This window comes from Tursiops truncatus, chromosome 7 (genome assembly GCF_011762595.2).
Source record: "Tursiops truncatus isolate mTurTru1 chromosome 7, mTurTru1.mat.Y, whole genome shotgun sequence".
Lineage (NCBI taxonomy): Eukaryota > Metazoa > Chordata > Mammalia > Artiodactyla > Delphinidae > Tursiops > Tursiops truncatus.
The window spans coordinates 62,939,037-62,963,937 of NC_047040.1; the positions used below are offsets into that span (position 1 = coordinate 62,939,037).

The 24,901-nt window shown below is 40.1% G+C and overlaps 1 protein-coding gene across 3 annotated transcripts in view; it reads left to right on the plus strand.

The window, feature by feature from the left end:
• The window catches only part of ABCB11 (ATP binding cassette subfamily B member 11), an 86,249-nt gene extending 62,208 nt beyond the window's left edge, over positions 1 to 24,041 (plus strand). For 2 of the 3 annotated variants that reach the window (XM_019923346.3, XM_019923345.3), the window contains exons 18-27: positions 59 to 223; positions 5,437 to 5,541; positions 5,629 to 5,790; positions 8,016 to 8,219; positions 9,718 to 9,959; positions 12,690 to 12,846; positions 13,995 to 14,192; positions 18,544 to 18,750; positions 20,070 to 20,216; positions 21,287 to 24,041. In XM_019923346.3, coding sequence (XP_019778905.2) covers positions 59 to 223; positions 5,437 to 5,541; positions 5,629 to 5,790; positions 8,016 to 8,219; positions 9,718 to 9,959; positions 12,690 to 12,846; positions 13,995 to 14,192; positions 18,544 to 18,750; positions 20,070 to 20,216; positions 21,287 to 21,487 — 1,788 coding nt within the window. In that variant the 3' untranslated portion in view covers positions 21,488 to 24,041. Of the gene's footprint in view, positions 1 to 58; positions 224 to 5,436; positions 5,542 to 5,628; positions 5,791 to 8,015; positions 8,220 to 9,717; positions 9,960 to 12,689; positions 12,847 to 13,994; positions 14,193 to 18,543; positions 18,755 to 20,069; positions 20,217 to 21,286 lie in introns of all 3 variants that reach the window. The other variant, XM_019923347.3, reaches the window with a different exon arrangement.
• The last annotated feature ends 860 nt before the right edge of the window (positions 24,042 to 24,901 follow it).

The window sequence follows — 24,901 nt, forward strand, 5'->3', positions numbered from 1 at the left end:
TAACAAAAGAGGATATGCAGAAATTTAGATGATTAATGTAACTCCCTCTTCCCTCAAGGACAAGAACATTCCTGTGGAAGAAGAAATTGAACCTGCCCCAGTTAGGAGGATTCTGAAAGTTAATGCTCCAGAATGGCCCTACATGCTGGTAGGGGCTGTGGGCGCAGCTGTCAATGGGACAGTCACACCCTTCTATGCCTTCTTCTTCAGCCAGATTCTTGGGGTAAGCAAACAGCTGGACCAGCTTTATTCTCCTCCTGCCTTTGGTTTGTCTATCAGTGGATATTGTCGTTTTTGATAGGTTGGCTCTTTGTTGTAATGGACTTAGCTCTTTTTTATTTTTAAGCTTTTTTTTTAGCTCTTTTTTCTCATCTCTAAAGGATTAAAAATGTCTCGAGTCTCCATCACACAGGAGGCAAGAAGGTGAAGCGGCATTTCATTTGGGCTGGCAGCACCCTCCAACAGGCATCGTGTCTGTAAAAACAACAGCACTATGGCTGCAAATTTAGTGTCAAAAGAGGGCAGTTTACCTATATGCAAACCAAATCAGAATGCAAAGCAGGTTGGTTGAATAATACAAAAAGATTGGGGGGCCATTTTGATCTTGCTGAACAGCTGAGGTACAAAGTTTGACTTGTAATGGCAGGTGTTCATGCATGTTGTATTATGCTCTTCTCTTCCGCTGGTTGCACCATTGAAATGGGGAGGTGGGGAGAAAACAGGAAAAGGAAGAGAGAAGTAAAATAAGGCATGGATAAAGGATAAGCTTTTTTCAGTTTCTCACCTCCTAGGAGTTTTGATATTCTCCATCTGACTTCATTGTTATAATACAATAATAATAATGACTACAAACAATAATTAGGCGCTATCTAAGAACTTGGTATACGATAGTTCACTGAACTTTTCTAATAACCACCTGTGGTAGGTATCCTTATTGTTCCCATTTGACAAAGGAGCAAACCAAGGCGTAAAGAACTTAGGGGAGTGAGTGGTGGATCTGGTATTTAAATCCAGGCAGTGTGACTGCAGAGCCAAGTTCCAATAAAACCTTATCATTGCAAAATTAGTTCTCAATAATGCTATCACATCTTCTTAGTTGAAATTTACACACACACAAATCCTGTGAGATCAACAAGGCGGCAAACCTAGAATCTAGACAACTGTAACAACTTGTTCAAGGTGACACAGGGTCACATTGGGCGATGGGACCAGGACTAGCACCAGCTTTTTTGAAGGATTTGTGAGAGTCCTAAGTTTTAGTTTCCTCCTCTGCTGTTCTTTCTCTCTTGCGGTCTCTCTGGCAGAGTTCCTGACCAGAAGTTAAGTCCCCTCAGGCATGAGGTGTATAGAAAGACTTGTATAGTCCACAAGCAAGATCAAATCAATCCTATAGGGATTCCCTGGTGGCACAGTGGTTGAGAGTCCGCCTGCCGATGCGGGGGACGTGGGTTCGTGCCCCAGTCCGGGAAGATCCCACATGCCGCGGAGTGGCTGGGCCCGTGAGCCATGGCCTCTGAGCCTGCGCGTCCAGAGCCTGTGCTCTGTAACGGGAGAGGCCACAACAGTGAGAGGCCCGCATACCGCAAAAAAAAAAAAAATCAATCCTATAGGGATGGCCTCAGCCACCGCTTCAATGTTCACACTGCCCCCTTGTGTTAAGTGAGGAAATCATCAGAAACGTAGGAAATTGGAAACACAGGGGCCAACTCTGGTGAACTGAATTTCTGGTTATGCTGAAAATATTTTAATAATTAATTTATATTCATTAATATCTAGTAAATGCCATACCCTAAACATAATAGAAATGTTCTTTTATTCACTCAATAGGTATTTGTTGGTTATCTCCCCTAGATTAGGGACTTGGGAACACAGTGTCAGTCAGGGTGCCTTCCCTAATGCAGTTTCCAGTCTATGAGGAAGACAGACATTAAACCAAAAAATCCACTCATCAGGGCTTCCCTGGTGGCGCAGTGGTTGAGAGTCCGCCTGCCAATGCGGGGATACGGGTTCGTGCCCCGGTCCGAGAAGATCCCACATGTCGCGGAGCGGCTGGGCCCGTAAGCCGTGGCCGCTGAGCCTGCGTGTCCGGAGCCTGTGCTCTGCAACGGGCGAGGCCACAACAGTGAGAGGCCCGCATACCGCAAAAAAAAAAAAAAAAAAAAAAAAAATCCACTCATCATTCATCAAATATTTACGCATCACTTACTGTTTTCCAGACACTGTTGCTGGTATTAGGAGGAGCAAGAAAACCAGAGCCCTCCTGCTCTCATAAAGCTGACATTCTACCAGGGACAGGCTCTGGAAATGCATTCCACTGAGCAGTGATGCAGATGTAGAGCGTGTACGGGGTGGCACTGAATCTGTTAAGACCCAAGACTATGCCCTAGATGTTCACTTTTAAAATAATTCCAGGATGCCAACTTCTTTGCTGATCATCTCTTTCTCTCTTATAAATGCAGAGTATGGAATGCATTCACTCAACTTCACCCAAACCCTGTGTATGAACTGCTTTGGGAAGAGTCCTGGGTTCCCTGCCAGGAGACTTTTTTTCTGCCCTGGGGTCACATCATGCCACTTCTCTGGGTCTCAGTTTCCTTAACTATAAAAGGAAGGATTGGCAAAGATGATCTGTAAGATAACTTCCAGCTCTAGTGGTCTATGAAATGGCCAAGTCAAAAAAAATTTGATGATCCAGTTATAACCCCTGCCCTTGGTTATTGGTGGTGAGAATATTCTCTGTGATTCTTCTGGTCACAACCAGGAAATCCTAGCCTGAGCAATTCAGCTTTTCACTTAAGGACCGAAGGATCAGAGTAGCAGGATCTAGTTGGTGAAATCCAAAATCTGCTCATCGTTAAGGCTCTCACAGGGTTATATTTGCTAAGAGGATAAAGCTTTACTATTTTTCTTCTTTGATAAAGAAGGTTGTTTTTGTGTGCCTCTTAGCATAATTATCACATATTCATCAGTGGGTTCATGATGCTTTCTTTCATCTCGTAGGGTATAATCATGAGTCAGATAACAGTCTGGTTTTAATTGCACTGTTTTCATTCTGACATATCTAAAGGGCACAATATTCACAGTTGGTACTGAGACCACAGTTTGGAACGAGGACCCAGCAAATGATTGGGCATTAGGGGCCTGGTTGCTAATCTAGCGAAGCCTCAATGTACACGTAAAGCATAATTTCTCTGGTGCACTTTCCCTGGGTTTATTTGACTCGGAAAAGGTGCCAAGTGTTCCAAGCACTGCAGTTTGGACACAGCGTGCTGGGGAAAAGCATGAACGCTGGAGTCAGCCAGCCCTGGGCTTGCCGCAGGTCTCTGCTCTGTGCTGTCTGCATGCATCTGGGCAAGTGGTTTCCCCTTGATGAGTCTTAGCTTCCTTATCTATAATATAGGGCGAGAAAATCTACCTCACTGGGTTGTTTTAAGAATCCTAATTTAAGGAAATCCTCATTTAAGTTAAAGTAGGTTAAGTAACACATTTGCATCTGGTAAATAGCAAGAGTCTAGAGAATGTTCATTTTCTCCTTAAACAAACTTACCTTTACAAAATGATGTAGATGTGTGCTTGAACTACAGCTAGTCTAAAAACAGAAGAAGCGGGGGATGGGCAGCCCTTTGGGTTGCATTTCAGTAAGAATGTACAAAGAACTCATGCAGTAGAATTTGTCAGTGGGGGTGGGGGTGGGGGGGGGGAGGTTACAGACAGCTGATGCCCAATCTTGAATTTAATATTAGCCAAACATTCTTTTTTAACCCTGAGAAGACAGGTAATATCAAGAGCCAAGAGAGCGTGCCCAGAAGAAAACCACTGCACTGGAATCTGGAAACCAGGCATTTCCTTATCTAATAATAACCACCAGCTAAATGAACTTGGACAAAGGACTCGATCTTGTGGGCTTTAGTTTCCCATCTATAAAATAAGAGTTAAACTGGCTAACATGCAGTACGATAGTCCATGATTATAATAGGTGACCTTAGAGAGGAATGAGAATTGTGGCATCACCGTGTGGGGTTTATGGGGATTTGTATAGTGATTTTTAAAACCAAACTGAAATATATCTTTAAGTCCTTGTGTTTGTAAACTGTAAAGTAAACTTACATGAGTTATTCCATGGTGGGGTGAATGACTGTGGCATCTTTTGAACCCACTTCATTCATTAAGAATGAATGTATTCTTTATTGCTAAGAACCATAACGGGCCCAAAAGCTCTGTCCTAGAAAGAGTACATCTCATTAACTTAGAACCCCTCCCCCTACTTTGGAATTTGTGATCATTTCAACGGGTTACTTCTGCTTTACAAAAAAGGATTTGTTAATGGAGTAGTTTGCATTGTTTGCAGGAGATTTATTTGGCATATAGCAGGCATTCGGTAAATATTTGTTGAATAAATGGTTTCCTTTGAGCAGCTGCTTTCTGGCATTGTTCTAGTTACTCAAATTAATGCAGAGCAATAAGTAAGGATTTATTGTGCAGCTCTCTAATAAATAGCTTTTCTGAACTCTCACAGTTACCTCACTTAGTCTGAATTAGGAGGGTTTTGATGCACCTAAAATCTATTTCACTGTAGGGGGCGATGTCATTAGAATATGCAGCTATTCTTTCCATTTTCTTATTGCAACAGCGTGGGTCCCAGTCAGTTACTTGAGCATGTGCCTGTAAGTTCAGAATATACTTATGAGTATAGTTTACCACTTATTATAGACTGAAAAAAAACCCCACTCATAATTTCCATAGTTTTTTGAGGGGAATGTTTTCAGCTTCTGGTGATTTAGAAGCAACAATTTCAGCCTCTGATGGATGGAAGCTTTTCTGTCCTAAGACAATTCCAGTCAATGCCTTGATAGCTAGTTGCTTTTTTGTGTGTGTGCCAGCTGCTTTTATAATGATGCTATTATTTGTATATATATATAAGTAATCTATAAAACTAATAATAGGCGAGGTACCTGAGTATGAAAGCCATCTTTATTATTGGGGAAAGACATAGGTCATATTACTTTGAGTTTTGTCCCAGAATAATATTCTCAGATTCTCAAGTAACTTCCCCACTTCTTTCCTTCCTCCTTTCCTTCTTCTTTTCTTCCTTCCTTTCTTTTTTCCTTGCCTTATTATGTAAAGAATTTGAGGCATTTCATCATATTTTTCATCTGTATCAAAGAAAAGCCAATAAAATTGCCTACATCAGGCAAAGAAACGAGACAAAAATTCTGTCAGTCATAACCACTGGGTTTCGTTCACCAGCCTTCCTTCCCCACAGAGAATTAAGTGCACATGTTCATAGTTAACTTTGGTTTAACACTAGTATGTTTAAAGTGAACTGGTTTTTAACCCAAAGCCTAAGAGAAATTTCTCTTAAACATATTTGAATTGATTTCTTTTGCTATTGTTTGTTAATACTAAAGTTACTTCCTTGCTTACTGTCTTGCAAAGATTTTTTCAGTTCCTGATAAAGAAGAACAAAGGTCACAGATCCATGGTGTGTGCCTGTTTTTTGTAGCAATAGGCTGTGTATCTTTTTGCACTCAATTTCTGCAGGTAAGGAATTTTATTTTTCAGTAAGCGATTTAGTTATTTTCCCCCTTTTCCTGTTAAAATATCACTAAAGACTCCTTTATGTTTCAGGGATATGCTTTTGCTAAATCCGGGGAACTCCTCACAAAAAGGCTACGTAAATTGGGTTTCAGAGCAATGTTAGGGCAAGACATTGGCTGGTTTGATGACCTCAGAAATAGCCCTGGAGCACTGACAACAAGGCTTGCTACAGATGCTTCTCAAGTTCAAGGGGTAAGCCGTGGTGGAAACCAGGCACGCAGTAACCAGAGTAGACTTTCTTTCCTTTATGTATTCCAATAATCACGTAATTCCAATAACCACGTACATATTTCCTATAAAACAGGAACTCGAGGGAGGATACCCCAGAGCTACACTTTTGCCCATTTCCAAAGTTGACAAACAGCAGCTAAAGCATACTGTCTCCTAGGTAATGCCCAAAATCAGTGTTATGGCATGAATCAAAATCTGTCAGAGTTTTGCATTTCCTGAGTCTAGCAATTGAGAAGAACTTTCCCTCCTTTCTCAGATCGGTTTTTTTTTTAGGCCCAGAGGCTCAGATTCCACAAGACTTAATGGCACCCCCAGAGGGTGTGTGTGTGGAAAAAAGCCTCCTTCCACAGGGGCCTGGCTTGTAAGTTAGTCTTAGGAAAAGAAGCTGTTCTAAGCAGCCCAGCCGGGAACCTGAGGGAAAGACGGGAGATGATTGCTATCTAGAATCCTGACACATTCCAAGGGCTGTCTTTTCTGACTCAGGGAGACTAAGCTGTGGTTTCTAAACCCCAGAACCTGTAGCCTTGTTCAGGAGATTTAAACATGTGTACAAGATGAGGCAACACCTTCATAAAACCAGGCATTTGGGCTAAAGGGATGAGAGTTCAGTTTGCCTCTCAACACCACTGCTCACTTTCCATGAAAATCAGAAAAAGAGGAAAAAGAAAAGTCATGGTTTGCCTGTGAGGCTCTTGGAAGAAAAAACTCACTGGATTGGTAGTGCTGTACTGTATATCTCGACTTCTACCAGTTCAACCAACAGTATGAACCATGATATGGAGAATTTCAAAGGAACGTGGAATCCTCTTTAGAGGAAAATCCCTGTAAATTTTTCATTTTGATCATTCTACGCTTTTTCTATTGTATAAATAGAAAATGTGTTTCCCACAGTCATTGGGTCACACCGTACATATTATTTTGTAATCTTTCTTTTTTCTCCTGAAACAATGTGATGTGAGCATATTTTGGTCCTTATATATCCTTCTACAATGAATTTTTAATGAATGCTTAATTCATCATTTTAATATATCATCATTTCTTAAAGAATTCCCCGTTTAGGTCCTCCCTCCCCACATAAGCAATGTATATCATTTTGCATCAAGCTTGTGGCATACCCTTGATTATTTTTTTAGTTCTCAAAATATAATCACTGGATCAAAATGTATAATCATTTTGAAAGGTTTTAATATACATTGTCTTACTGCTTAAAGTTTTTACTAATTTTACTCTCAACATTTGAGTATTCTAGTGTCTAGTTCACCTTATTCTTGACCTTAGATTAGATAAATAAGCCATAATCTCATCTCTTCTATTTTTGTAATCTTCAATCTGCAAGGAGCTTTTATAGGTTATTCATTATCACTAGAATTAATCTCACGCTGACTGGTCTAGCTCTGATACCCATGTAATGAGATTAGTCAATACATGAGCTCCCAAGAAGATGTGAATAAGATGTACTTTTATTAATCCAGCCTTCAAGTGCATTGTGGGGGGGCTCTTTAATTAAAAGACCCTCCCTTTTTAAAGCATAGAACTACCATATGATCAGTAATTCCACTCCTAGGTACATATCCAAAAGAGTTGAAAGCAGTGACCAAACAGATACTTATATACCCATATTCATAGCACCATTATTCATTATGGCCAAAAGGTGAAAACAACCCAAGTTTTCATCAACAGATCAATGGATAAACAAAATATGGTATATACACACAATGGAATGTTATTCGGCTTTAAAATACATGAAATCCTGATACCTGCGGTAACATGGATGGATCTTGAAAATATTATGCTTGATAAAATAAGCTAGACACAGAGGGATAAATATTGTATGATTCCACTTATATGTGGTACCTAGAATCGGCAAAGTCATAGAGATAGAAAATAGAATAGAGGTTAACAGGCGCTGGCTGGGGAGAGGGAGGAAGGGATATTAAATTGAATGGGTATAGTTTTTGTTAGGAATGATGAAAAAGTTTTGGGAATAAATGTGGTGATAGTTCCAATTTTGAAGGTATTTGATGCCACTGTCCTGTACATTTAGGAATGGCTAAAATGGTAAACATTGTTATGTATATTTCATCAAAATAATTTTTTAAAACCTATCTGTTTGCTACAAAATAGCTTTTTCATGATTTAGTTAGAGACTGTGTGTCTGAAATTGGTTGATCACGTTTGGTTTGCAGGCTGCCGGCTCTCAGATTGGGATGATGGTCAATTCCTTCACTAACATCACCGTGGCCATGATCATCGCCTTCTTCTTTAGCTGGAAGCTAAGCCTGGTCATAGTGTGCTTCTTCCCCTTCCTGGCTTTATCGGGAGCCATACAGACCAAAATGTTGATGGGATTTGCCACTCATGACAAGCAGGCTCTGGAGGTCGCAGGACAGGTAATCTCCCAGACCCACTTTTCAGACTGCTTATGGCTGAGTGGCTGTCAGACTGCTAAGAATGAGGGGTGCAAACAGACTTAAGGAAACTGTCAGCCTACAAACATTCATGGTTAGAAACTTCCCATTAGCCTTTTTCATATATGCCTCTGATGATATGAGATTGAGCAGGTGTGGAGAAATAGTGGGGAAAACACAGAGGGTTACATGTTCAGTTTCCTGTCAAACAGTTATTTTTTATACGTCCCAGTTAGGTGTAGTATTCTCCTTTGCAAGGGAGGATAGTTCACTTTCCTCTTTATTTGGTCTTTTCAGCTTAATGGTTTCTCCAGGTCATGCCAACCACACAGAGAGGAGTTACTATCTTTTTAATGGCACATGCTTTTAACTTTCACACTTCAGTGTCTGCCTGACTTGTGGCAAATGTCTTTCCCAAAGAGAACCATGAGATATACACAGTTTAGGTCTCGAATACACTTAGGCTTTAGCTATGCACTTTTTTTTTTTTTTTTTTTTTTTTTTTGCGCTACGCGGGCCTCTCACTGCTGTGGCCTCTCCCGTTGCGGAGCACAGGCTCCGGACACGCAGGCTCAGCGGCCATGGCTCACGGGCCCAGCCGCTCCGCAGCATGTGGGATCTTCCCGGACCGGGGCACGAACCCGCGTCCCCTGCATCGGCAGGCAGACTCTCAACCACTGTGCCACCAGGGAAGCCCAGCTATGCACTTTCAAGAGTATGTTCTAATTAAATCTGGTTATCAGAGGTAAATGAAGATATGGTGGCATGGACAGATATCAGGGATAAAGAATCATGCACACACACATATACACACCCTCACCTTTTAACAAATTTACTCTAAACTAGGTTTTTTCTCTTTAAAGAGGGAATGTGAACATCGCCCAAGTAGGCAGAAGCCAAAAGAATTTCGTATGCCGATAATAGGAAGTAGCCCACTTTTGTACCTTTTTTAGGATAGGACCGTAATTCAGAAACAGTGGTTATTTACCTTAGAGTAGGGATTGAAACAAATACAAATTTGTAGTATAGACTAAAAGATAAACTTCATACTCAGTTTTAATCTATCTTATATAGTATTTGGTCATAATTTTTTAAGAAATAGAATCTAATATTTTAGGTTTCTATTATTAAACAATCTTTTTCTCTCAGACACATTTAAAGATACCATTTTGAACATTTCAAATGAATTCACAAAGATAGCCTTGTGTGCCGTTTTTCCCCCTCTTCTCTCTTCCTCAACAAGTAGAGGCAACAAAGCCATGTTAGGATCAAGTAGAACTTGTATTGAACTGATAGAATGTCTCAGGGTCCAGTCAAATTGATCTCCAGCAACTTCTCTATGTTCCCAGATGATGCCCCCATCTGTGCTGTATACTGCCTTCTGTCATTTGCACCAGATCTAATCCATATAACGGTTGAAAATGTCATGAAAGCAGTTATCTCTGCTCTTTTATTTCTAAAACTCTTTTTCATTCTTCAGATTACAAACGAAGCCCTCAGTAATATTCGCACTGTGGCTGGGATTGGAAAGGAGAGGCAGTTTATAGAAGTGTTTGAGACTGAACTGGAGAAGCCATACAAGACAGCCATCCGAAAAGCAAATGTTTACGGATTCTGCTTTGGTTTTTCCCAGTGCATTGTGTTTGTTGCTAATTCTGCTTCCTACAGATATGGAGGTTACTTAATTCCCAATGAGGGGCTCCATTTCAGCTATGTGTTCAGGTGAGGACTACCTGGCCAGAGTCATAAAAGATCAGCCCTCCAGGGAGGAATGGTCTGGTTCTATCCGTTAGCTTCTGCTGCTTAAACCATCCCAAACATGGTGTCTTAAACAGCTCAGATTAATATTTCTTACAGACTCTGTGTGCTGTCAGGGTGGTTCTTCTGGACTGGGCTGACTCAGTCAGGCTTCTGAGTGCCCTTCTTTCTCCACATGGCCTCTTAGCAGCTGAGCTTGTTTTCTTCACATTGTGCTCTCGGAGTTCCAAGTGCAACAGAAGATTGCAAGACCCAACATGCAAGCACTTGCCAACTCTGCATGCATCACATTTTCTAATATCTTCTTTGGCCAAAGAAAGTCATACAACCAAGTCCAGATTCAGAGAAAAGAGGAACGGACCCCATCTTTTGATGAGAGGATCCGATAAGTGTTTCTCCTTTACTCTCTCACATGGCTATCACATGGCACTGACACCTGATGGCTGTCCTACAGTTCAATTTATCCTGACACTATTTACCTGGAGATAGCGTTGGGTCCTCCCACAGGTTAAGGGCTCAGTCCTACAAGACTGCCCCTCCCCCAACCCTCCACACCAAAGCAAGTCCAGGTCATCACCTGTGCTTCTGACCAACAAGCTGTAGACCCAAGGTTCCCATGACCTCATCCTCAGCTTTGATTAATATGCTAGAGCGGCTCACAGAACTCAGAGGAACATGTACTTACTAGATTACCAGTTTATTACAAAAGGATACAACTCAGGAACAGCCAGATGGAAGAGATGCATAGAGTGTGGTATGTGGGAAGGGCTTGGAGTTTTCATACCCTCCCCAAGAATGCCACTCTCCTCAAATCTCCACGTGTTCACCAGCCCAGAAGCTCTCTGCACCCTGTCTTTTGGGTTTTTATGGAGACTCCATCACGTAGACCTGACTAATTAAATCATTGACCATTGTCGATTGAACTCAATCTCCAGCCTCTCCCCTCCCCTGAGGTTGGGGAAGGGACTGAAGTTCCACCCCTCTAATCGCATGGTTGGCTCTCCAGGCAACCAGGCCCCATCCTTAGGTTATCTAGAGTTTTTACCAAAGTCACTTCATTAACAAAAGACACCTCGGTCCTCTCAAAACTTGGGAAATTCCAAGGGTTTAGGAGTCTGTGCCAGGAACTGACAAAAGACCAATATAGTTTTCTTATCATAAGTCATAATATCGCAGAGGAATAAAAAAATCGTATTGCAAAAGGGTGTGTACAGAGTAATAGGACAAATTAAGCATTTTCACAATCTACCATACTGGTTAATGCTGAGAAAATCTAAAGTGCTTGAATAAGATGGTTCCTAGAACTACCTTATTTGAGCTCTACTTCTTGTAAAGAAGGCACATGTCTAGCTGACTCTTCCTAGGTAGAGACAGCAAAGACTAGTCAGGGGAATTTTGTTCTTTTGTTTATAGCTGGAGTCTGCTCTTCTAATAAGTTTAGCTTTGAGTCCAGTTTCTCACATTTCCAGACACCTAAGTGTGTCAAGGTAGCAAGAGACTGGGTGCACATGCATATGGGTGTGGCGTGATGGGGCAGGGAACCTTGAAAAATGCGGGGGAGACGGTCTGAGAAAGCCTTGGAGGGCATTAGGAAAATCAGCCCTGAAAGAAATCTCTTCTCCAGCCATGAGTTCTGTCTGCTCGCCCTCTATCTTCTTCTAGATATATAGAAGAAATTTTTTTCTCCTGCCCCACTATGCCCACCTCAACCAGGAAAGTCTCCTTTCTAAATTTTTGCATATGTAGAGCTACTAACCCCAAATCAGAAATCACAAACTCTTGACTTGTTTAGTTTATGTAAGACTTTTGAAGAATTATTTGCCAACGTGTAAAAATTGGGACACTGCAGAAAGCTCCCAATTTCTGGCTTCTCTTTAAAAAATGAAAGATGACCTTCCATCATTTCCTATTTTATTCCGGGTGCTTGTCATAGCTTTAAGTTTTGGACTGGGCTCTTAGAGATGTCTGGCTTTGCCAGTCTGGCCTAAAACAATTTCTGCTTATGAACTGAGCAGTAAAACACACAGAGACACCCCACACCACCCCACCCACACTGAGGCAGGCCCCATGGTGCATTGCAGTGCAGGTGGACAACTTCGGGGGGCGCCCCTCGCAGCATGGTCTATAGAGCAAAAGGGCTATCTCTTATCACGTTTATCATTCATTTATTTATTCACTTATTTGCTCGTTAATTATGCACACATTGAGGCTGGGACAAGTAGAAGGATACAGGCAATTGCATCATGTTGTCTGAAGCATGAATTACATGCTTGCTTGGTACAGAATTGGTGCTTATATCGCCAATAATTGTCTTTTACACATTAATCATAGATTCATAGAATGTTAACATTGTAAAAATGCAACCCAACCCAGTGATCTTTCAACCTCCCTCTTTTTTTTTTTTTTTCCTAAGAAGTCTTTTTTCCTTAAACAAATTTTTTTAAAAATGCTGTTGTAGTTGAAGCAGGGTTTGGAGATCTGAGCCCCCTTTGTTCAATCCTCCCCTCACCCTTTCTTCTAGAACACAATTTGAAAAAGGCTAATCTCTCCAATCTCCCATTCCCAGACAAGTCTAAAGAGACCTGCTCAAGGCTGCTCGGTCCTTTCCAGGGCTAGACCCCCAAACTCCTGCCTCTTAGGCCGTGACACCAACCACACCGCGCCCTTTCTACCTGGGTGTCTGTCCAACTACAGGGTGATCTCTTCAGTTGTACTGAGTGCGACAGCTCTTGGGAGAGCCTTCTCTTATACCCCAAGTTATGCCAAAGCTAAGATCTCAGCCGCACGCTTTTTCCAACTGCTGGACCGACAACCCACAATCAAGGTGTATAGTAGTGCGGGTGAAAGATGGGTAAGTATAGAGGGGTAAGAGGGTAGTGGGGGAGGCTTGTGCTTCTGTGTGTGTGCAGAGCAGCCATTGGGGCTGGTTATTCAAGACCACTGATCTTCTAAATTCTGCAGTGTATGGGTGAACTCATATGCCCTCGGAATGGACAGACAGTAGATTTACAAACGTAAAGGAATGAAGTACCTTAGCATTAAAAGTTCTTCATAAAGCTGGAACTTGAATAAGGCAATGATATCCAGTGAATACTTGTTTTATAGTACACAGGTACTATAAAACACAGTTCCGGAATGAATGAAGCTACGTGTCTTTTGAGACCTACCCAACCACCAGGATTTCTACTGATATCCTGGTACGGAATGTAGAAAAACCAGTTTCTCCTGTCCGATAATACTGATTTAATTCATGTTTCTCTGTGTTCCACATGAGTTCATGTGGACTCCCAGAAAATTATTTTGATCTCAATGAAATATCACTTTTTCTAATTGATAGTCCCTACAGGTGTTTTTTAATCTTCCCTGCCTAATTTTTAATATCCCAGTATGTGCAAGAGAGCCAAAAACCCCTAAACCCCAGTAAAGTCAACTAAATTCAGAAATCTTTTAAAATTGGTCAAATGCCCTATTTCTCCTTCAGCTCAATAAAAGGTAAGTCTCTGTGTGGTTTATTAAATGTCTATCCATTTCTAGAGTTTACACGTCAGAGAGTACAACTCAAGGTATTTCACCTTTGCAATTCAGGGCTCAAGTAACTTTCTGTGTAAGTCATTTCAAGTGTAATGCTATTATTTTAAATCTCTGGGGGAACAGAGCTGTAGGAATTTGCACAGTTACTGGCTTCTGTGATGTAATCATATCCTCTATTTTCTTCCATGCAGAATGTCAAAGAATGGGTGACAAGGAAATCCCCTTAGGTTAGAATGGGAATAAGAGATCAAATATCTTTAAATTCGATGCTCAAGCCTCCTTTTATTCTACATCTGCTGGAATAGGGACTAGAATGCCATTTCATTAAGTTGCTGTCTTTGTACTTTGCACTTCAGCAGCTTGGTGTTGAAGGTATCTTAAGCAAGGATTTAAAACTCAGGCTTATGTGCATTTTCAATAGTCTAGATTCTAGTAGAGCATATATAATTCTAATCTTCCCGTCCACAGGACAACTTCCAGGGGCAGATTGACTTTGTTGACTGTAAATTTACATATCCTTCCCGACCTGATATACAAGTTCTGAATGGCCTCTCAGTGTCTGTTGGTCCAGGGCAAACCCTGGCATTTGTTGGAAGCAGTGGATGTGGTAAAAGCACCAGTATTCAGCTGTTGGAACGTTTCTATGATCCTGACCAAGGGAAGGTGGTAAGCAATGCAGAATTCTCAATGCATTTGAGAATTTGGCTTTCTGCAGAGTGTCTCCAACCCCTAAAAGTCATCTTCAAGGTTGTGTCTTGCCAGACTCATTCCAAAGCGCTTGCCTTGGACAGTATTTTCCAGTTCCAGTCATTTGCTGGTTGACCTGATTCTACCTCACAATTTCTAACATTATAGTCTTCCCAGTTCCAGATGGTCTGCTGCCCAGTTAGGCAAAGAAAACTGCAAAGCTGGAGATGAGTGTACTTAACAGAAGCATTCACTTACCTGTAAATGGGGCAGAAAGTGCAGACTAATCAGGAAACTAATGACTGGGAATGGAAAAAGTGGGGGTGATAAGAAACACAATGATAAATGAGTAAGAAAGGGAATTTAGTATGAAAAATCCAAGACAATCCTGGTTCAAGAAGCTAAAGTCTAAATAATATAAGGACCTCACATTGGTAGTCATATTCCATAAATCTTTGGTTAGGATGTTTGAAAAATTGGTGGTTTGCTTTGTTGCTTATTTTCCACAGAATTTCTTCCTCTTTTCTCTTCTTTTCTTTTTCCTTTCTATTTTTTCCAAATAATATATGCAAAGGAGCACAAAGTAAAATAAGAAAGATTTGTTAAAAAAACCCAAACAAAACCAACCCCTTATTCTACCCTTTCCACCCCCCATTCTCCATTTTCCTGCTCAAAGGCAACTATCTTTAACCACTTTATGTTTTTAGAGCTCCCAATGATTACCTCAGAGTCCCTAAATAATATGCTTATGCTGCTGTTTCACGATTTAACGAATTTAGACCCTCTGTTGATTTATTCTCAAGAGATGGAAATTTAGCTTACCCTCACTTCTCCCCCTCCCTTTACCCACCTCCTCCCAATATGGTTACATTACTTTTAAAAGTTCTTTTATTTGTAAATTTAATCAATACAATTCTGTTTCTTTTCGATCACCTATAGATAACATCTCTTGAATTCTCATTTTCTAAGATGAGAATATTAGCAATTCTACCTCTATTTTCACCTCTTCCTCCCTCTTTTTACCTCTCAAGTCCTAATAACTATACTTTTATATTATCTTTTTTTTCTTTAATTGGAGTATAATTGCTTTACAATGTTGTGTTAGTTTCTGCTGTACAATGAAGTGAATCAGCTGTATGTATACATATATTCCCTCCCTCTCAGACCTCCCTCCCTCCCCCTCCCCCACCCCAACCCCCCATCTGGGTCGTCACAGAGCACCAAGCTGAGCTCCCTGTGCTATACAGCAGGTTCCCACTAGCTATCCCTTTTACACATGGTAGTGTATTTATGTCAAACCTAATCTCCCAATTTGTCCCACCCTCCCCTTCCCCCACTGTGTCCACATGTGTCTGTTCTCTACATCTATGTCTCTATTCCTGCCCTACAAATAGGTTAACTATTTTTCTAGATTCTACGTATATGCGTTGATATACGATATTTGTTTCTCTCTTTCTGCCTTACTTTACTCTGTATGACAGACTCTAGGTCCATCCACATCTCTACAAATGACCCAGTTTCATTCCTTCTTATGGCTGAGTAATATTCCATTGTCTATATGTACCACATTTAAAATATATATATAAAATGCTTACCTTTTGTTTATAACATTTATTATCTTTCACACTTTTACTCTAGGTTGATTCTAAAAGTTGAAAATCTATTAACAACTTTTATTATGGCTAAGTAAATATTGTTCATCTCATAGTTAAGTAGTGAGGTACATTAGCATTACATTTTTCTTTCTTGATTGTTTTTCTGAAAGACTTTCTTTTTTCTTGCATTCTCTGCCTTTATAAAATCTTTAGTTTCTTCCAATGTCTCTCTCCTGATACCTATTCAGAGGAACCTGCTTCTTTCCCTTATTTCTGCCACTGCCTGGACTAATTACATCCTACACCTGCTGAACAACTGTCAGCCTATGAGTTTCCTGCAGTATCTTTTGCAGTAGATCCATTATTTCCTAGTTCCTGTATCTTCCTCTTTCTTCGGTTTTCTGTCTCATTTTGTTGGAGTGCACCTGCAAGTAGTTTTCTAAGAAATGATGCAGAGGTGTGGGTCTGATTGATTATTTAATCCTTCTTTTTTGAAAAAGGACTTTCTGATATCCCTGAATAGTATAATCTTCATTGCAATGAGGATAGATAACATGATGAGAAATGCCGAAAGAAACTTGAAAGAGGCAACTAAAGTTTCCCTTGCATAAAGCAAAACAAGAAAGCAAGCAAACAGATAGTGGTAAAATCCAGGAAATTATGAAAATAAGGAGTAAGAGTTGATTATCTGTAGTTTATAATCACTTTTATTAATTTTAGGTAAAGAGATTTTAATTTGTTTGAAAGTATTTGGTGATTGATGAATCTAGAAAGTATGTTGCACTGGGAGTCTGATCTCTACAAAGGAGAGGATCTAGTTTCCCCAAATGTCAGATCTTTCATGTCTATCACCCAGGTAGACTGTGAACTACATGACATGCAGGGACCTGAATCCTTCATGTTTGACTTCTTCAACATTAACATGTATATTAAGTATATTTCTCTGAATGTACTCAGTGAATGTTCTGGTCACAGGTAGAAAGCAATGCCCATGAAGAAATCAGTATGATTCCTTGCATTTCATAGACACAATATATTTTGTTACATCATCGTAAAATGTTTCTACAAACATTTTTCAGTAGGAAAAATACCACCGTTAATGCAATTTTTAAAAATCCTCTTTGCTTTTAAGGAAACTAACAAATGCAAACATTCAACGTTTTCAACATTTAATTGGGTACCTGTGATGTGCCCAGCACTGCATTAGGCCCTGTGAGAAATTCTAAGGAGCATGAAGCATGTCTTATGTCTTCTAGGAGCTTACAATACTAGCATATAGACAACAATTAGCAAGCAGCTCCAGTATTTAATTGTTAAATCGTGCTTTGCAGTCTATAAGTACTATGGAAAACGCATAGAGGAAGATGAGCGAGGGCTAATTGTTGAAGAATGCCTTATATTTTTTCTAGTAGTGTTTGTTTTTTACACTGTGAAAAAATTATCTAAAACATCATATATTTACACCATTTAATATAATCTTTTTCTGAAATCATGGGGCCAAATACTTCACAGTATTACAGTATGTGAGACATACTGTACCTTTACTATTCTAAGCCTTTTAAGTGAAAGAGCTCAAATGGTAGACATACGAGTTCCTGTAATTAACTGCCTAGATAGATCATGAGTTCCTAAAAAACAGAGATTTTTTTCTTTCTTTCTTTATTATTGTTTTAACATTTTTATTGGAGTATAATTGCTTTACAACGTTGTGTTAGTTTCTGCTTCATAACAAAGTCAATCAGCTATACGTATACATATATCCCCATATCTCCTCCCTCTTGCGTCTCCCTCCCACCCTCCCTATCCCACCCCTCTAGGTGGTCACAAAGCAGCGAGCTGATCTCCCTGTGCTATGTGGCTGCTTCCCACTAGCTATCTATTTCACATTTCGTAGTGTATATAAGTTCATGCCACTCTCTCACTTCATCCCAGCTTACCCTTCCCACTCCCCGTGTCCTCAAGTCCATTCTCTACATCTACGTCTTTATTCCTGTCCTGCCCCTAGGTTCTTCAGAACCACTTTTTTTTTTTTTTTTTTTTTTTTTAGATTCCATATATATGTGTTAGCATACGGTATTAGTTTTTCTCTTTCTGACTTACTTCACTCTGTATGACAGACTCCAGGTCCATCCACCTCACTACAAATTATTTTTTCTTTATATAGCATACAAAAGACTGTCTAGCATGGTGCCTTTGTGGCAGGTAATTCAATATATGTTTGTTGGTTGACTAAGTGAATAAATGTACTCCTTTCTTACTGGGGTCTGTTGTCTCAATTATTCAGAGGTTAGTATCAGTGAAATCAAGGAAACAGGTTTGATTCTTACATTGTCCAACAGCTTTACATAGGAAACCCCATTTCATAACCCATGGAGTCTCAAAATTGAGCAATTCTGTGTACTTGGAGAGGATGTGCTGCACCAAAGGATAAGGGGAAGTTGTTGTTTTTTTTTTTAACTAGATACTGTCTGGACTGCCTTTCCTGTTTGTATAATACTACCCGTAGAACTAGAATTTGGGAAACAAACAACCATGTCTGATCACAACTTTGACACCACTTCTGGCAGACACCACCTCCAGAGGTCAAAGGCAACATAATTTATTTCCAAGAATCCTTAGATTGTTGTCTGTTAAGCAAAGCAAATATCTTGCATAACACTAACTCTAGGATACAAACTTTCCTCACTGCTGGAATTCTACAACTCAGTGCCCTGGTTGTCACCTCTGTTTGGCAGATGATAGATGGGCATGACAGCAAAAATGTAAACGTCCAGTTTCTCCGCTCGAAGATTGGAATCGTTTCCCAGGAACCAGTGTTGTTTGCCTGTAGCATAGTGGACAATATCAAGTATGGAGACGACACCAAAGAAATCCCCACGGAAAAAGTCATAGAAGCCGCAAAGCAGGCTCAGCTGCATGACTTTGTCATGTCCCTTCCAGAGGTGGGTACCAAGTCAGAGTCATTCTCTATGGCAGACAGGGAGGAAGAGAGGTAGAATGACTAAAAAGTATTATGACTGTGGCTCACGGAGAAGGTCAAAGGCAACACAACTTATTTCCCAGTGCCCTGAGATTGTCTCAGTCTTTTACGCAAAATGAATGTCCTTCATCAACATAATCTTTAGTTTTGGAAAGTAGTATGTTATCCAACGCAAAGGATGCTCTATTCCTTGTTGTAAGTGAAGCAGTACCACATTGAGCATCAGCTTAGCATAACGGAAAAACGTCCTGAGATTTGGAACAGACATTGATTTGAATCCAAGCTTGGCCACTTTCTAGTGTAAAGTTACTTCTGTAACAATTACTTTTCTGAGACTCAGTCGTCTACAAAATGCAAAAAATAACAGAATGAGAGAGCACACATAATAGCCTCAGAAAGAAAGCTGCTGCTGTTACTATTATGATCATGATCATGTCATTACTTGGCAGCAACTCCTGTGCGTGGTGGGTAAGTTGCATTTGCCTCGGAGTTCCTCACTTTCCCAGAGCCAAGTTTGAATGTAGTGTGATATTGACTCTGCTTTTTTCCATCCACCAAGGGTCTTTCTTGGTGGTTGATCACTAAGAAAATTAAGACATGGAAACTGAAAAATAGTAATCGGGAGAAAATGATTTCTGTAAACATTAAATGATAAGCTGGCTAGAATAGTTAGTACAGTACCTGATGCATAGTAAATACTCTGTGAATGTAACTGTTTTTTACGTAGGCGTCAGGTAGGGATTTTCCTTCATAATTTCATCTAAAACAACAAATATGTTAACTAGTTATGAAGCTCACAGAAATTTAAATAATTTGTTCATGATCACAGAGCTGGTATGCAGCAAGAGTGAAGATTGAAAATTAGGCTTGTGTTCCAGAATGAGGCTACCTCAACAAGGGAATGGACCAGGAGATCTCTTGAAGGCCCTTATATGCCTAGGATCATTCTGTCTTGGAAAGATCTTCCAGACAGGAGTTGGGAAATCAGGGAATCTTAAATCAGGGAGGATCTCATACTCAAGGAGAAAGAGATCAAAAATACAAACCTAAAAGAAATGCAGAGAAAGGGATACAAAGTCCCCGTGTTTCCCAACATGAAAGGTCATAAAACGCCATATTTTTTTAATATGCCTAAATGGATTTGACATCCTTTATACAAATTATTCCCAATTTCAAAAAAAACAAATTGTTTAAATCCTCAGAGGGGTCATTGATGTGGGCTCCCTACAGCACAGGAACAATGGCTGTTTCTGGTTCTCAAACTTACCATATTTTTTCCAGAAATATGAAACTAATGTTGGGTCCCAGGGGTCTCAACTCTCTCGAGGGGAGAAACAACGCATTGCTATTGCTCGGGCCATCATACGAGATCCTAAAATCTTGCTACTAGATGAAGCTACTTCTGCCTTGGACACAGAAAGTGAAAAGGTAGGTACTGACTTTCTGAAGTCTTAGATCATTATAAATGAGTTTTTTGCTGTAATATTTGTCCTTATAAAATGGCAGTATTGTTAATTTTCTGATTCATTAATAGTAGAAATTGCCACTCCTTTGTAGCGCCCAAAGACAATAGTCTAGAGAAAGTGATTTAAAATAGGATTGCTTCAAATAAAAAAATTTTTTTCACTTTAAAATAAGAATTGTTTTTAAGATTGTTTAGGCTAGGTGACACTTTTTTCATGGGTAAATAATGAGCTTTCTTAAATAAAATAAAATAATCCAGGCCATCTGATAGGTATTTCATATTTTGTAGTTCTAAAGTTCCATGGCAGAGCAGGTGGGAAGCATACAACACAAAGTTAGAGGCGGTATCTGATGTGCAGTTTGCATGAAAGGAAATGTAATTGGGCAAAACACAATTATGAAATTTACCATTTAGAATTAACTCCTTAAAAGTCAGGATTCTGTTTTGGAGAGAGCTAAAATGTCCTCAATGAGGAACAGTATCAGGAGTGACCTTTTTTTTTTTTTTTTCCTGCGGTACATGGGCCTCTCACTGCTGTGGCCTCTCCCGTTGCGGAGCACAGGCTCCAGACGCGCAGGCTCAGCGGCCATGGCTCACGGGCCCAACCGCTCCGCGGCATGTGGGATCTTCCCGGACCGGGGCACGAACCCGTGTCCCCTGCATCGGCAGGCGGACTCTCAACCACTGCGCCACCAGGGAAGCCCAGGAGTGACCATTTAACTGTTACCTTACATTGTTTCCTTGGTTTCATTTTAGCAAACTAGACCCTCAAGTATTGTAAAATTACTTTGTGATCTTGTAGTTTGGTTCATTCTGGCTTCACTGAAATTTTTCAGCTTGTAGACTGCAATTTAAGTCACTGAGGCATTGCATTCAGCAAATATTTATTTAATCCTCTCTCTCCTATCAAGCCTTTGGGTTTAACCCCTGAATATAGAGATGTTAATCAGGTGGTATGAAACAGAACTCTCGTGATGGTGGGCCAGGGAACAAGCATGCGTCTTTGCATCAACTTTCCATCTTCCCTTTGCAGACGGTGCAGGTCGCCTTGGACAAAGCCAGAGAAGGTCGGACCTGCATTGTCATTGCCCATCGTTTGTCCACCATCCGGAACTCGGATATCATTGCTGTCATGTCACAGGGGATAGTAATTGAAAAGGGGACCCATGAAGAACTGATGGCCCAGAAAGGAGCCTACTACAAACTAGTCACCACAGGAGCCCCCATCAGCTGACCTGACTTGAGAACTTCATGCACAGTTGGTGCACCAATTACAGAAGTGCTGTGGGGTTTTTTTTTGTTTGTTTTTCTTTAAGCAGAAATAGTGATATTTTACTTTTACAGACGTGGTCATACATTGGCATCCGAGCTAATTTCTAATGACTTTCAATAGTAATTTAGTTTTAAGTGTCTGTATATAGAAAATGAAAGAAACTAGGGTCAGTAGCAGTGAGAATCCAGTGTCAAGCAGCTGCTCAGCCATCACCCAGTGCTTTCTCCATGCAGGAGCCAGTTCCAGTTACTACGTGGGTATTAGCAAGACTTGGAGGAAATGAGACTTTGAATTTCTCAGGGACAGAGAACCATCCTTTGCATTTTTGAACCCTCAGTGTACACAAAGCCTGGTCGAGAACAGGCACTCGACAAATGTTTACTGAGCTGGGCCAAGATCATATGGAGAAGAACAGAAGGACTGAAGACCAACTGTATTTTTTGACTGAAGTTTTCTTGCATGTGAAAGCAGATTCATTTATGTCTAAGGATGAAGATGGGGAAAGGAGGACTTTGATACTCTGGATGCTTTCAGGCTGAAAGGGGCAGAAAAAGGCAAGTATTAGCAGGAGCTTACCAGTCAGGGATGTTGATTTATAGATTCAAGGGGTAGTATGTGGGTGGTGAAGTCCCCATTTACTGGACTAGATTCTGCTGGTGTCCCTGGAGCAGGGGGCTCTATCCCAAGCCTTGTCCCCCTCCACATTGGTTGCTGTCCTTTGTTTCTTCAAATCCCAGCATGAAATGAAAATAGTGAATTTTACCTTGTATAAGTGTTTTCTTCCTATGGCCAACAAATGAAATTCTGCCTACAAATTAAGCCTGAGCTATTGTATATTGAGGTATATTATTTGTTTCTGGTCCAGTGTTTCCTGGTAAATAACCACACAGGTGGTTTAACAGGTTAACTAGTTAGGTCAGGAGCATTGATGGTTGCAAAGTCAGGGAGGGAGAGGGTGGAGGACAGCATTCTAGTTAAGTTATGACAAATGGCAGTGACAAGTAAGTTGCAGAATAAAAATGCCATGAGAAGGAATTAAGCTTTGCAGTAAGCATGTGCTCATCTTGTAATATTGAAGAAAGAAGACCAAAATCTGTTTAAGTTTGCATTTCAAAGAGGAGGAACATAAGCTCTGTGCTGGGAGGCTGCCAGTTTCCTGGAATAGAATGTGTGGGGTGAGAAAAATGGATGATTAAGAGTTATTTTTTAGGGGTTTCCCTGGTGGCACAGTGGTTAAGAATCTGCCTGCCAATGCAGGGGACACGGGTTCAAGCCCTGGTCCAGGAAGATCCCACATGCCACGGAGCAGCTAAGCCCATGAGCCACAACTATTCAGCCTGTGCTCTAGAGCCCACGAGCCACAACTACTGAGCCCATGTGCCACAACTACTGAAGCCTACATGTGCCACAACTACTGAAGCCTGCGCACTGCAACGAAGAGTGGCCCCTGCTTGCTGCCACTAGAGAAAGCCCACAGCCAGAAACAAAGACCCAACGCAGTCAAAAATAAATAAATTAAATAAATAAAAATTTTAAAGAAAGAGTTATTTTTTAAATAAGGTCCTTGGAAGTTATTGATGAGAGGGAAAATGTTGACTGGAGAAGGCTTGAAATGATTTGGGAAAAACATTGAATTACAACTTCAAAAATATAGAAATGAAGTTGCAAGTTTATTTTGCAACACCAGGAGTTCCAATGTCTTCATTTTTGTTCCGTATCCTGTATCACTCACAAAGATTTGGTTTCTACAGTTTTATATTATTGTTTCTCAGGTGATGGAGGGACTTGCTTAATCTGTTGTGTCTGACACTCATCTCGTCTTTCTGTAATTTCTAATGCTTTCAGGATGGGTTCTGCTGTGATCAAACTCTCCCTGTTACCCCAGTTAATAAAAGTTTACAGAAGAAAAAAATAGAAGGATTGGAAGATGAAGTTGGGGAAATTTCCCTGAGGGTAGGACAGAAAGAGATGAAGAGTTAGGAAATAAAATTTAGAGGAACAATTCAGGAGATGCAATAATTAGCTAACAGCAGTTCCAGAAAGACAGTGTAGAGAAAACTGAGGGGAAGAATGATTAAATAGTCCAAGAATATGTCCTATAATTGAAGGATGTGAATTTCCAACTTGAAAGAGTTCACCAAGTGTCAAATAAAATAAATAAACAAAGATCCTACCTGGGCACACTATTATGCAATTTTGGAAAACTGGGGGAAAGGAGAAGATACTAAAATTTTCTAAGAGACATATAATAAAGAAACATAATGACATAGGATCTCTTGACAATGACACTAAAAGTCAGAAGACATAAAGATTTGCCTTCAGAATTCTGAGGGAAAAATTATCTCCATCCTGGAATTGTATACCTAGCAAACTATTCTCAAGAATGAGAGAGGCCTAAAGAAATTCTGTCATGTAAGTGTCTCAAAACTGCATGAAAGCAGATACCCATAAACCAGAAATGCTACTATTTGAGAAAAAAATAGAAGAGTTGGCCTCCAGATCCTTTTGTATAGAAACACCTTTTCATACAGTTACTCTAAGTCTATTCTACATGTGCTGTTAGGAAATTGTTTCAATAAAAAGACTTTGAATTTAGTAGTGCAGTCATGCATGCAATTTTTTGGCAATCATACACTCACTTAAAAAGGTAGATCCTTTAATTTTTTGATGCTATGTCCTGAAAGAGGAAAATACATAGGATCATAATTAGGTATAGTTTGCCACATATTTATTCATGAATTAAATGTAAGTTTCCTATCCTAAGATAATATCAGAATATTCTATTCAGGTTGTTTTAGGATCCTGCCTCATGTTTCCAACTAAGAGTTGGATCTATTAATATCTCTTATGCATGCAGAATCTCTCTGCAGTCAGAGCACATAAGGGTATTAGTGGAGATAAAAAATTGCAAATTTGGTTGCTGTTTCCAAACACATTTTGAGATAAATTTACACATGCGTGTGTGCCATTATAAAATAAGCATTATGTCCATTTGTATTTGCTGAAAATTTCCAGATCAAGTGAATAATCTCACCTGCCTATAAGAGACGTCAGGTGAAATTAACTTAAACGAAATTTGAAACACAATTCCAATTTCTTTCACACTGTATTCAATTAAATGTCAATTTAAATGGATAGACTGTAAATAAAGCAATGCACATGATTATCATCTAATTAGCACTGGCCAACATTATAATGTGCTCATTAGTGAGTTGTATGGTATCCTAAGGCTCATAATGAGTAACCAGGGTATGTGTGATTGGCATGTAGCTGTCTGGATGCAACTACTCAACCCAATAAATCAGTCCTAAGACAAACTGTGCAGTAGAAAAAGGAAGAATATATAGCCAGTGAGTTGGCAGTTCCTTCCTTCCT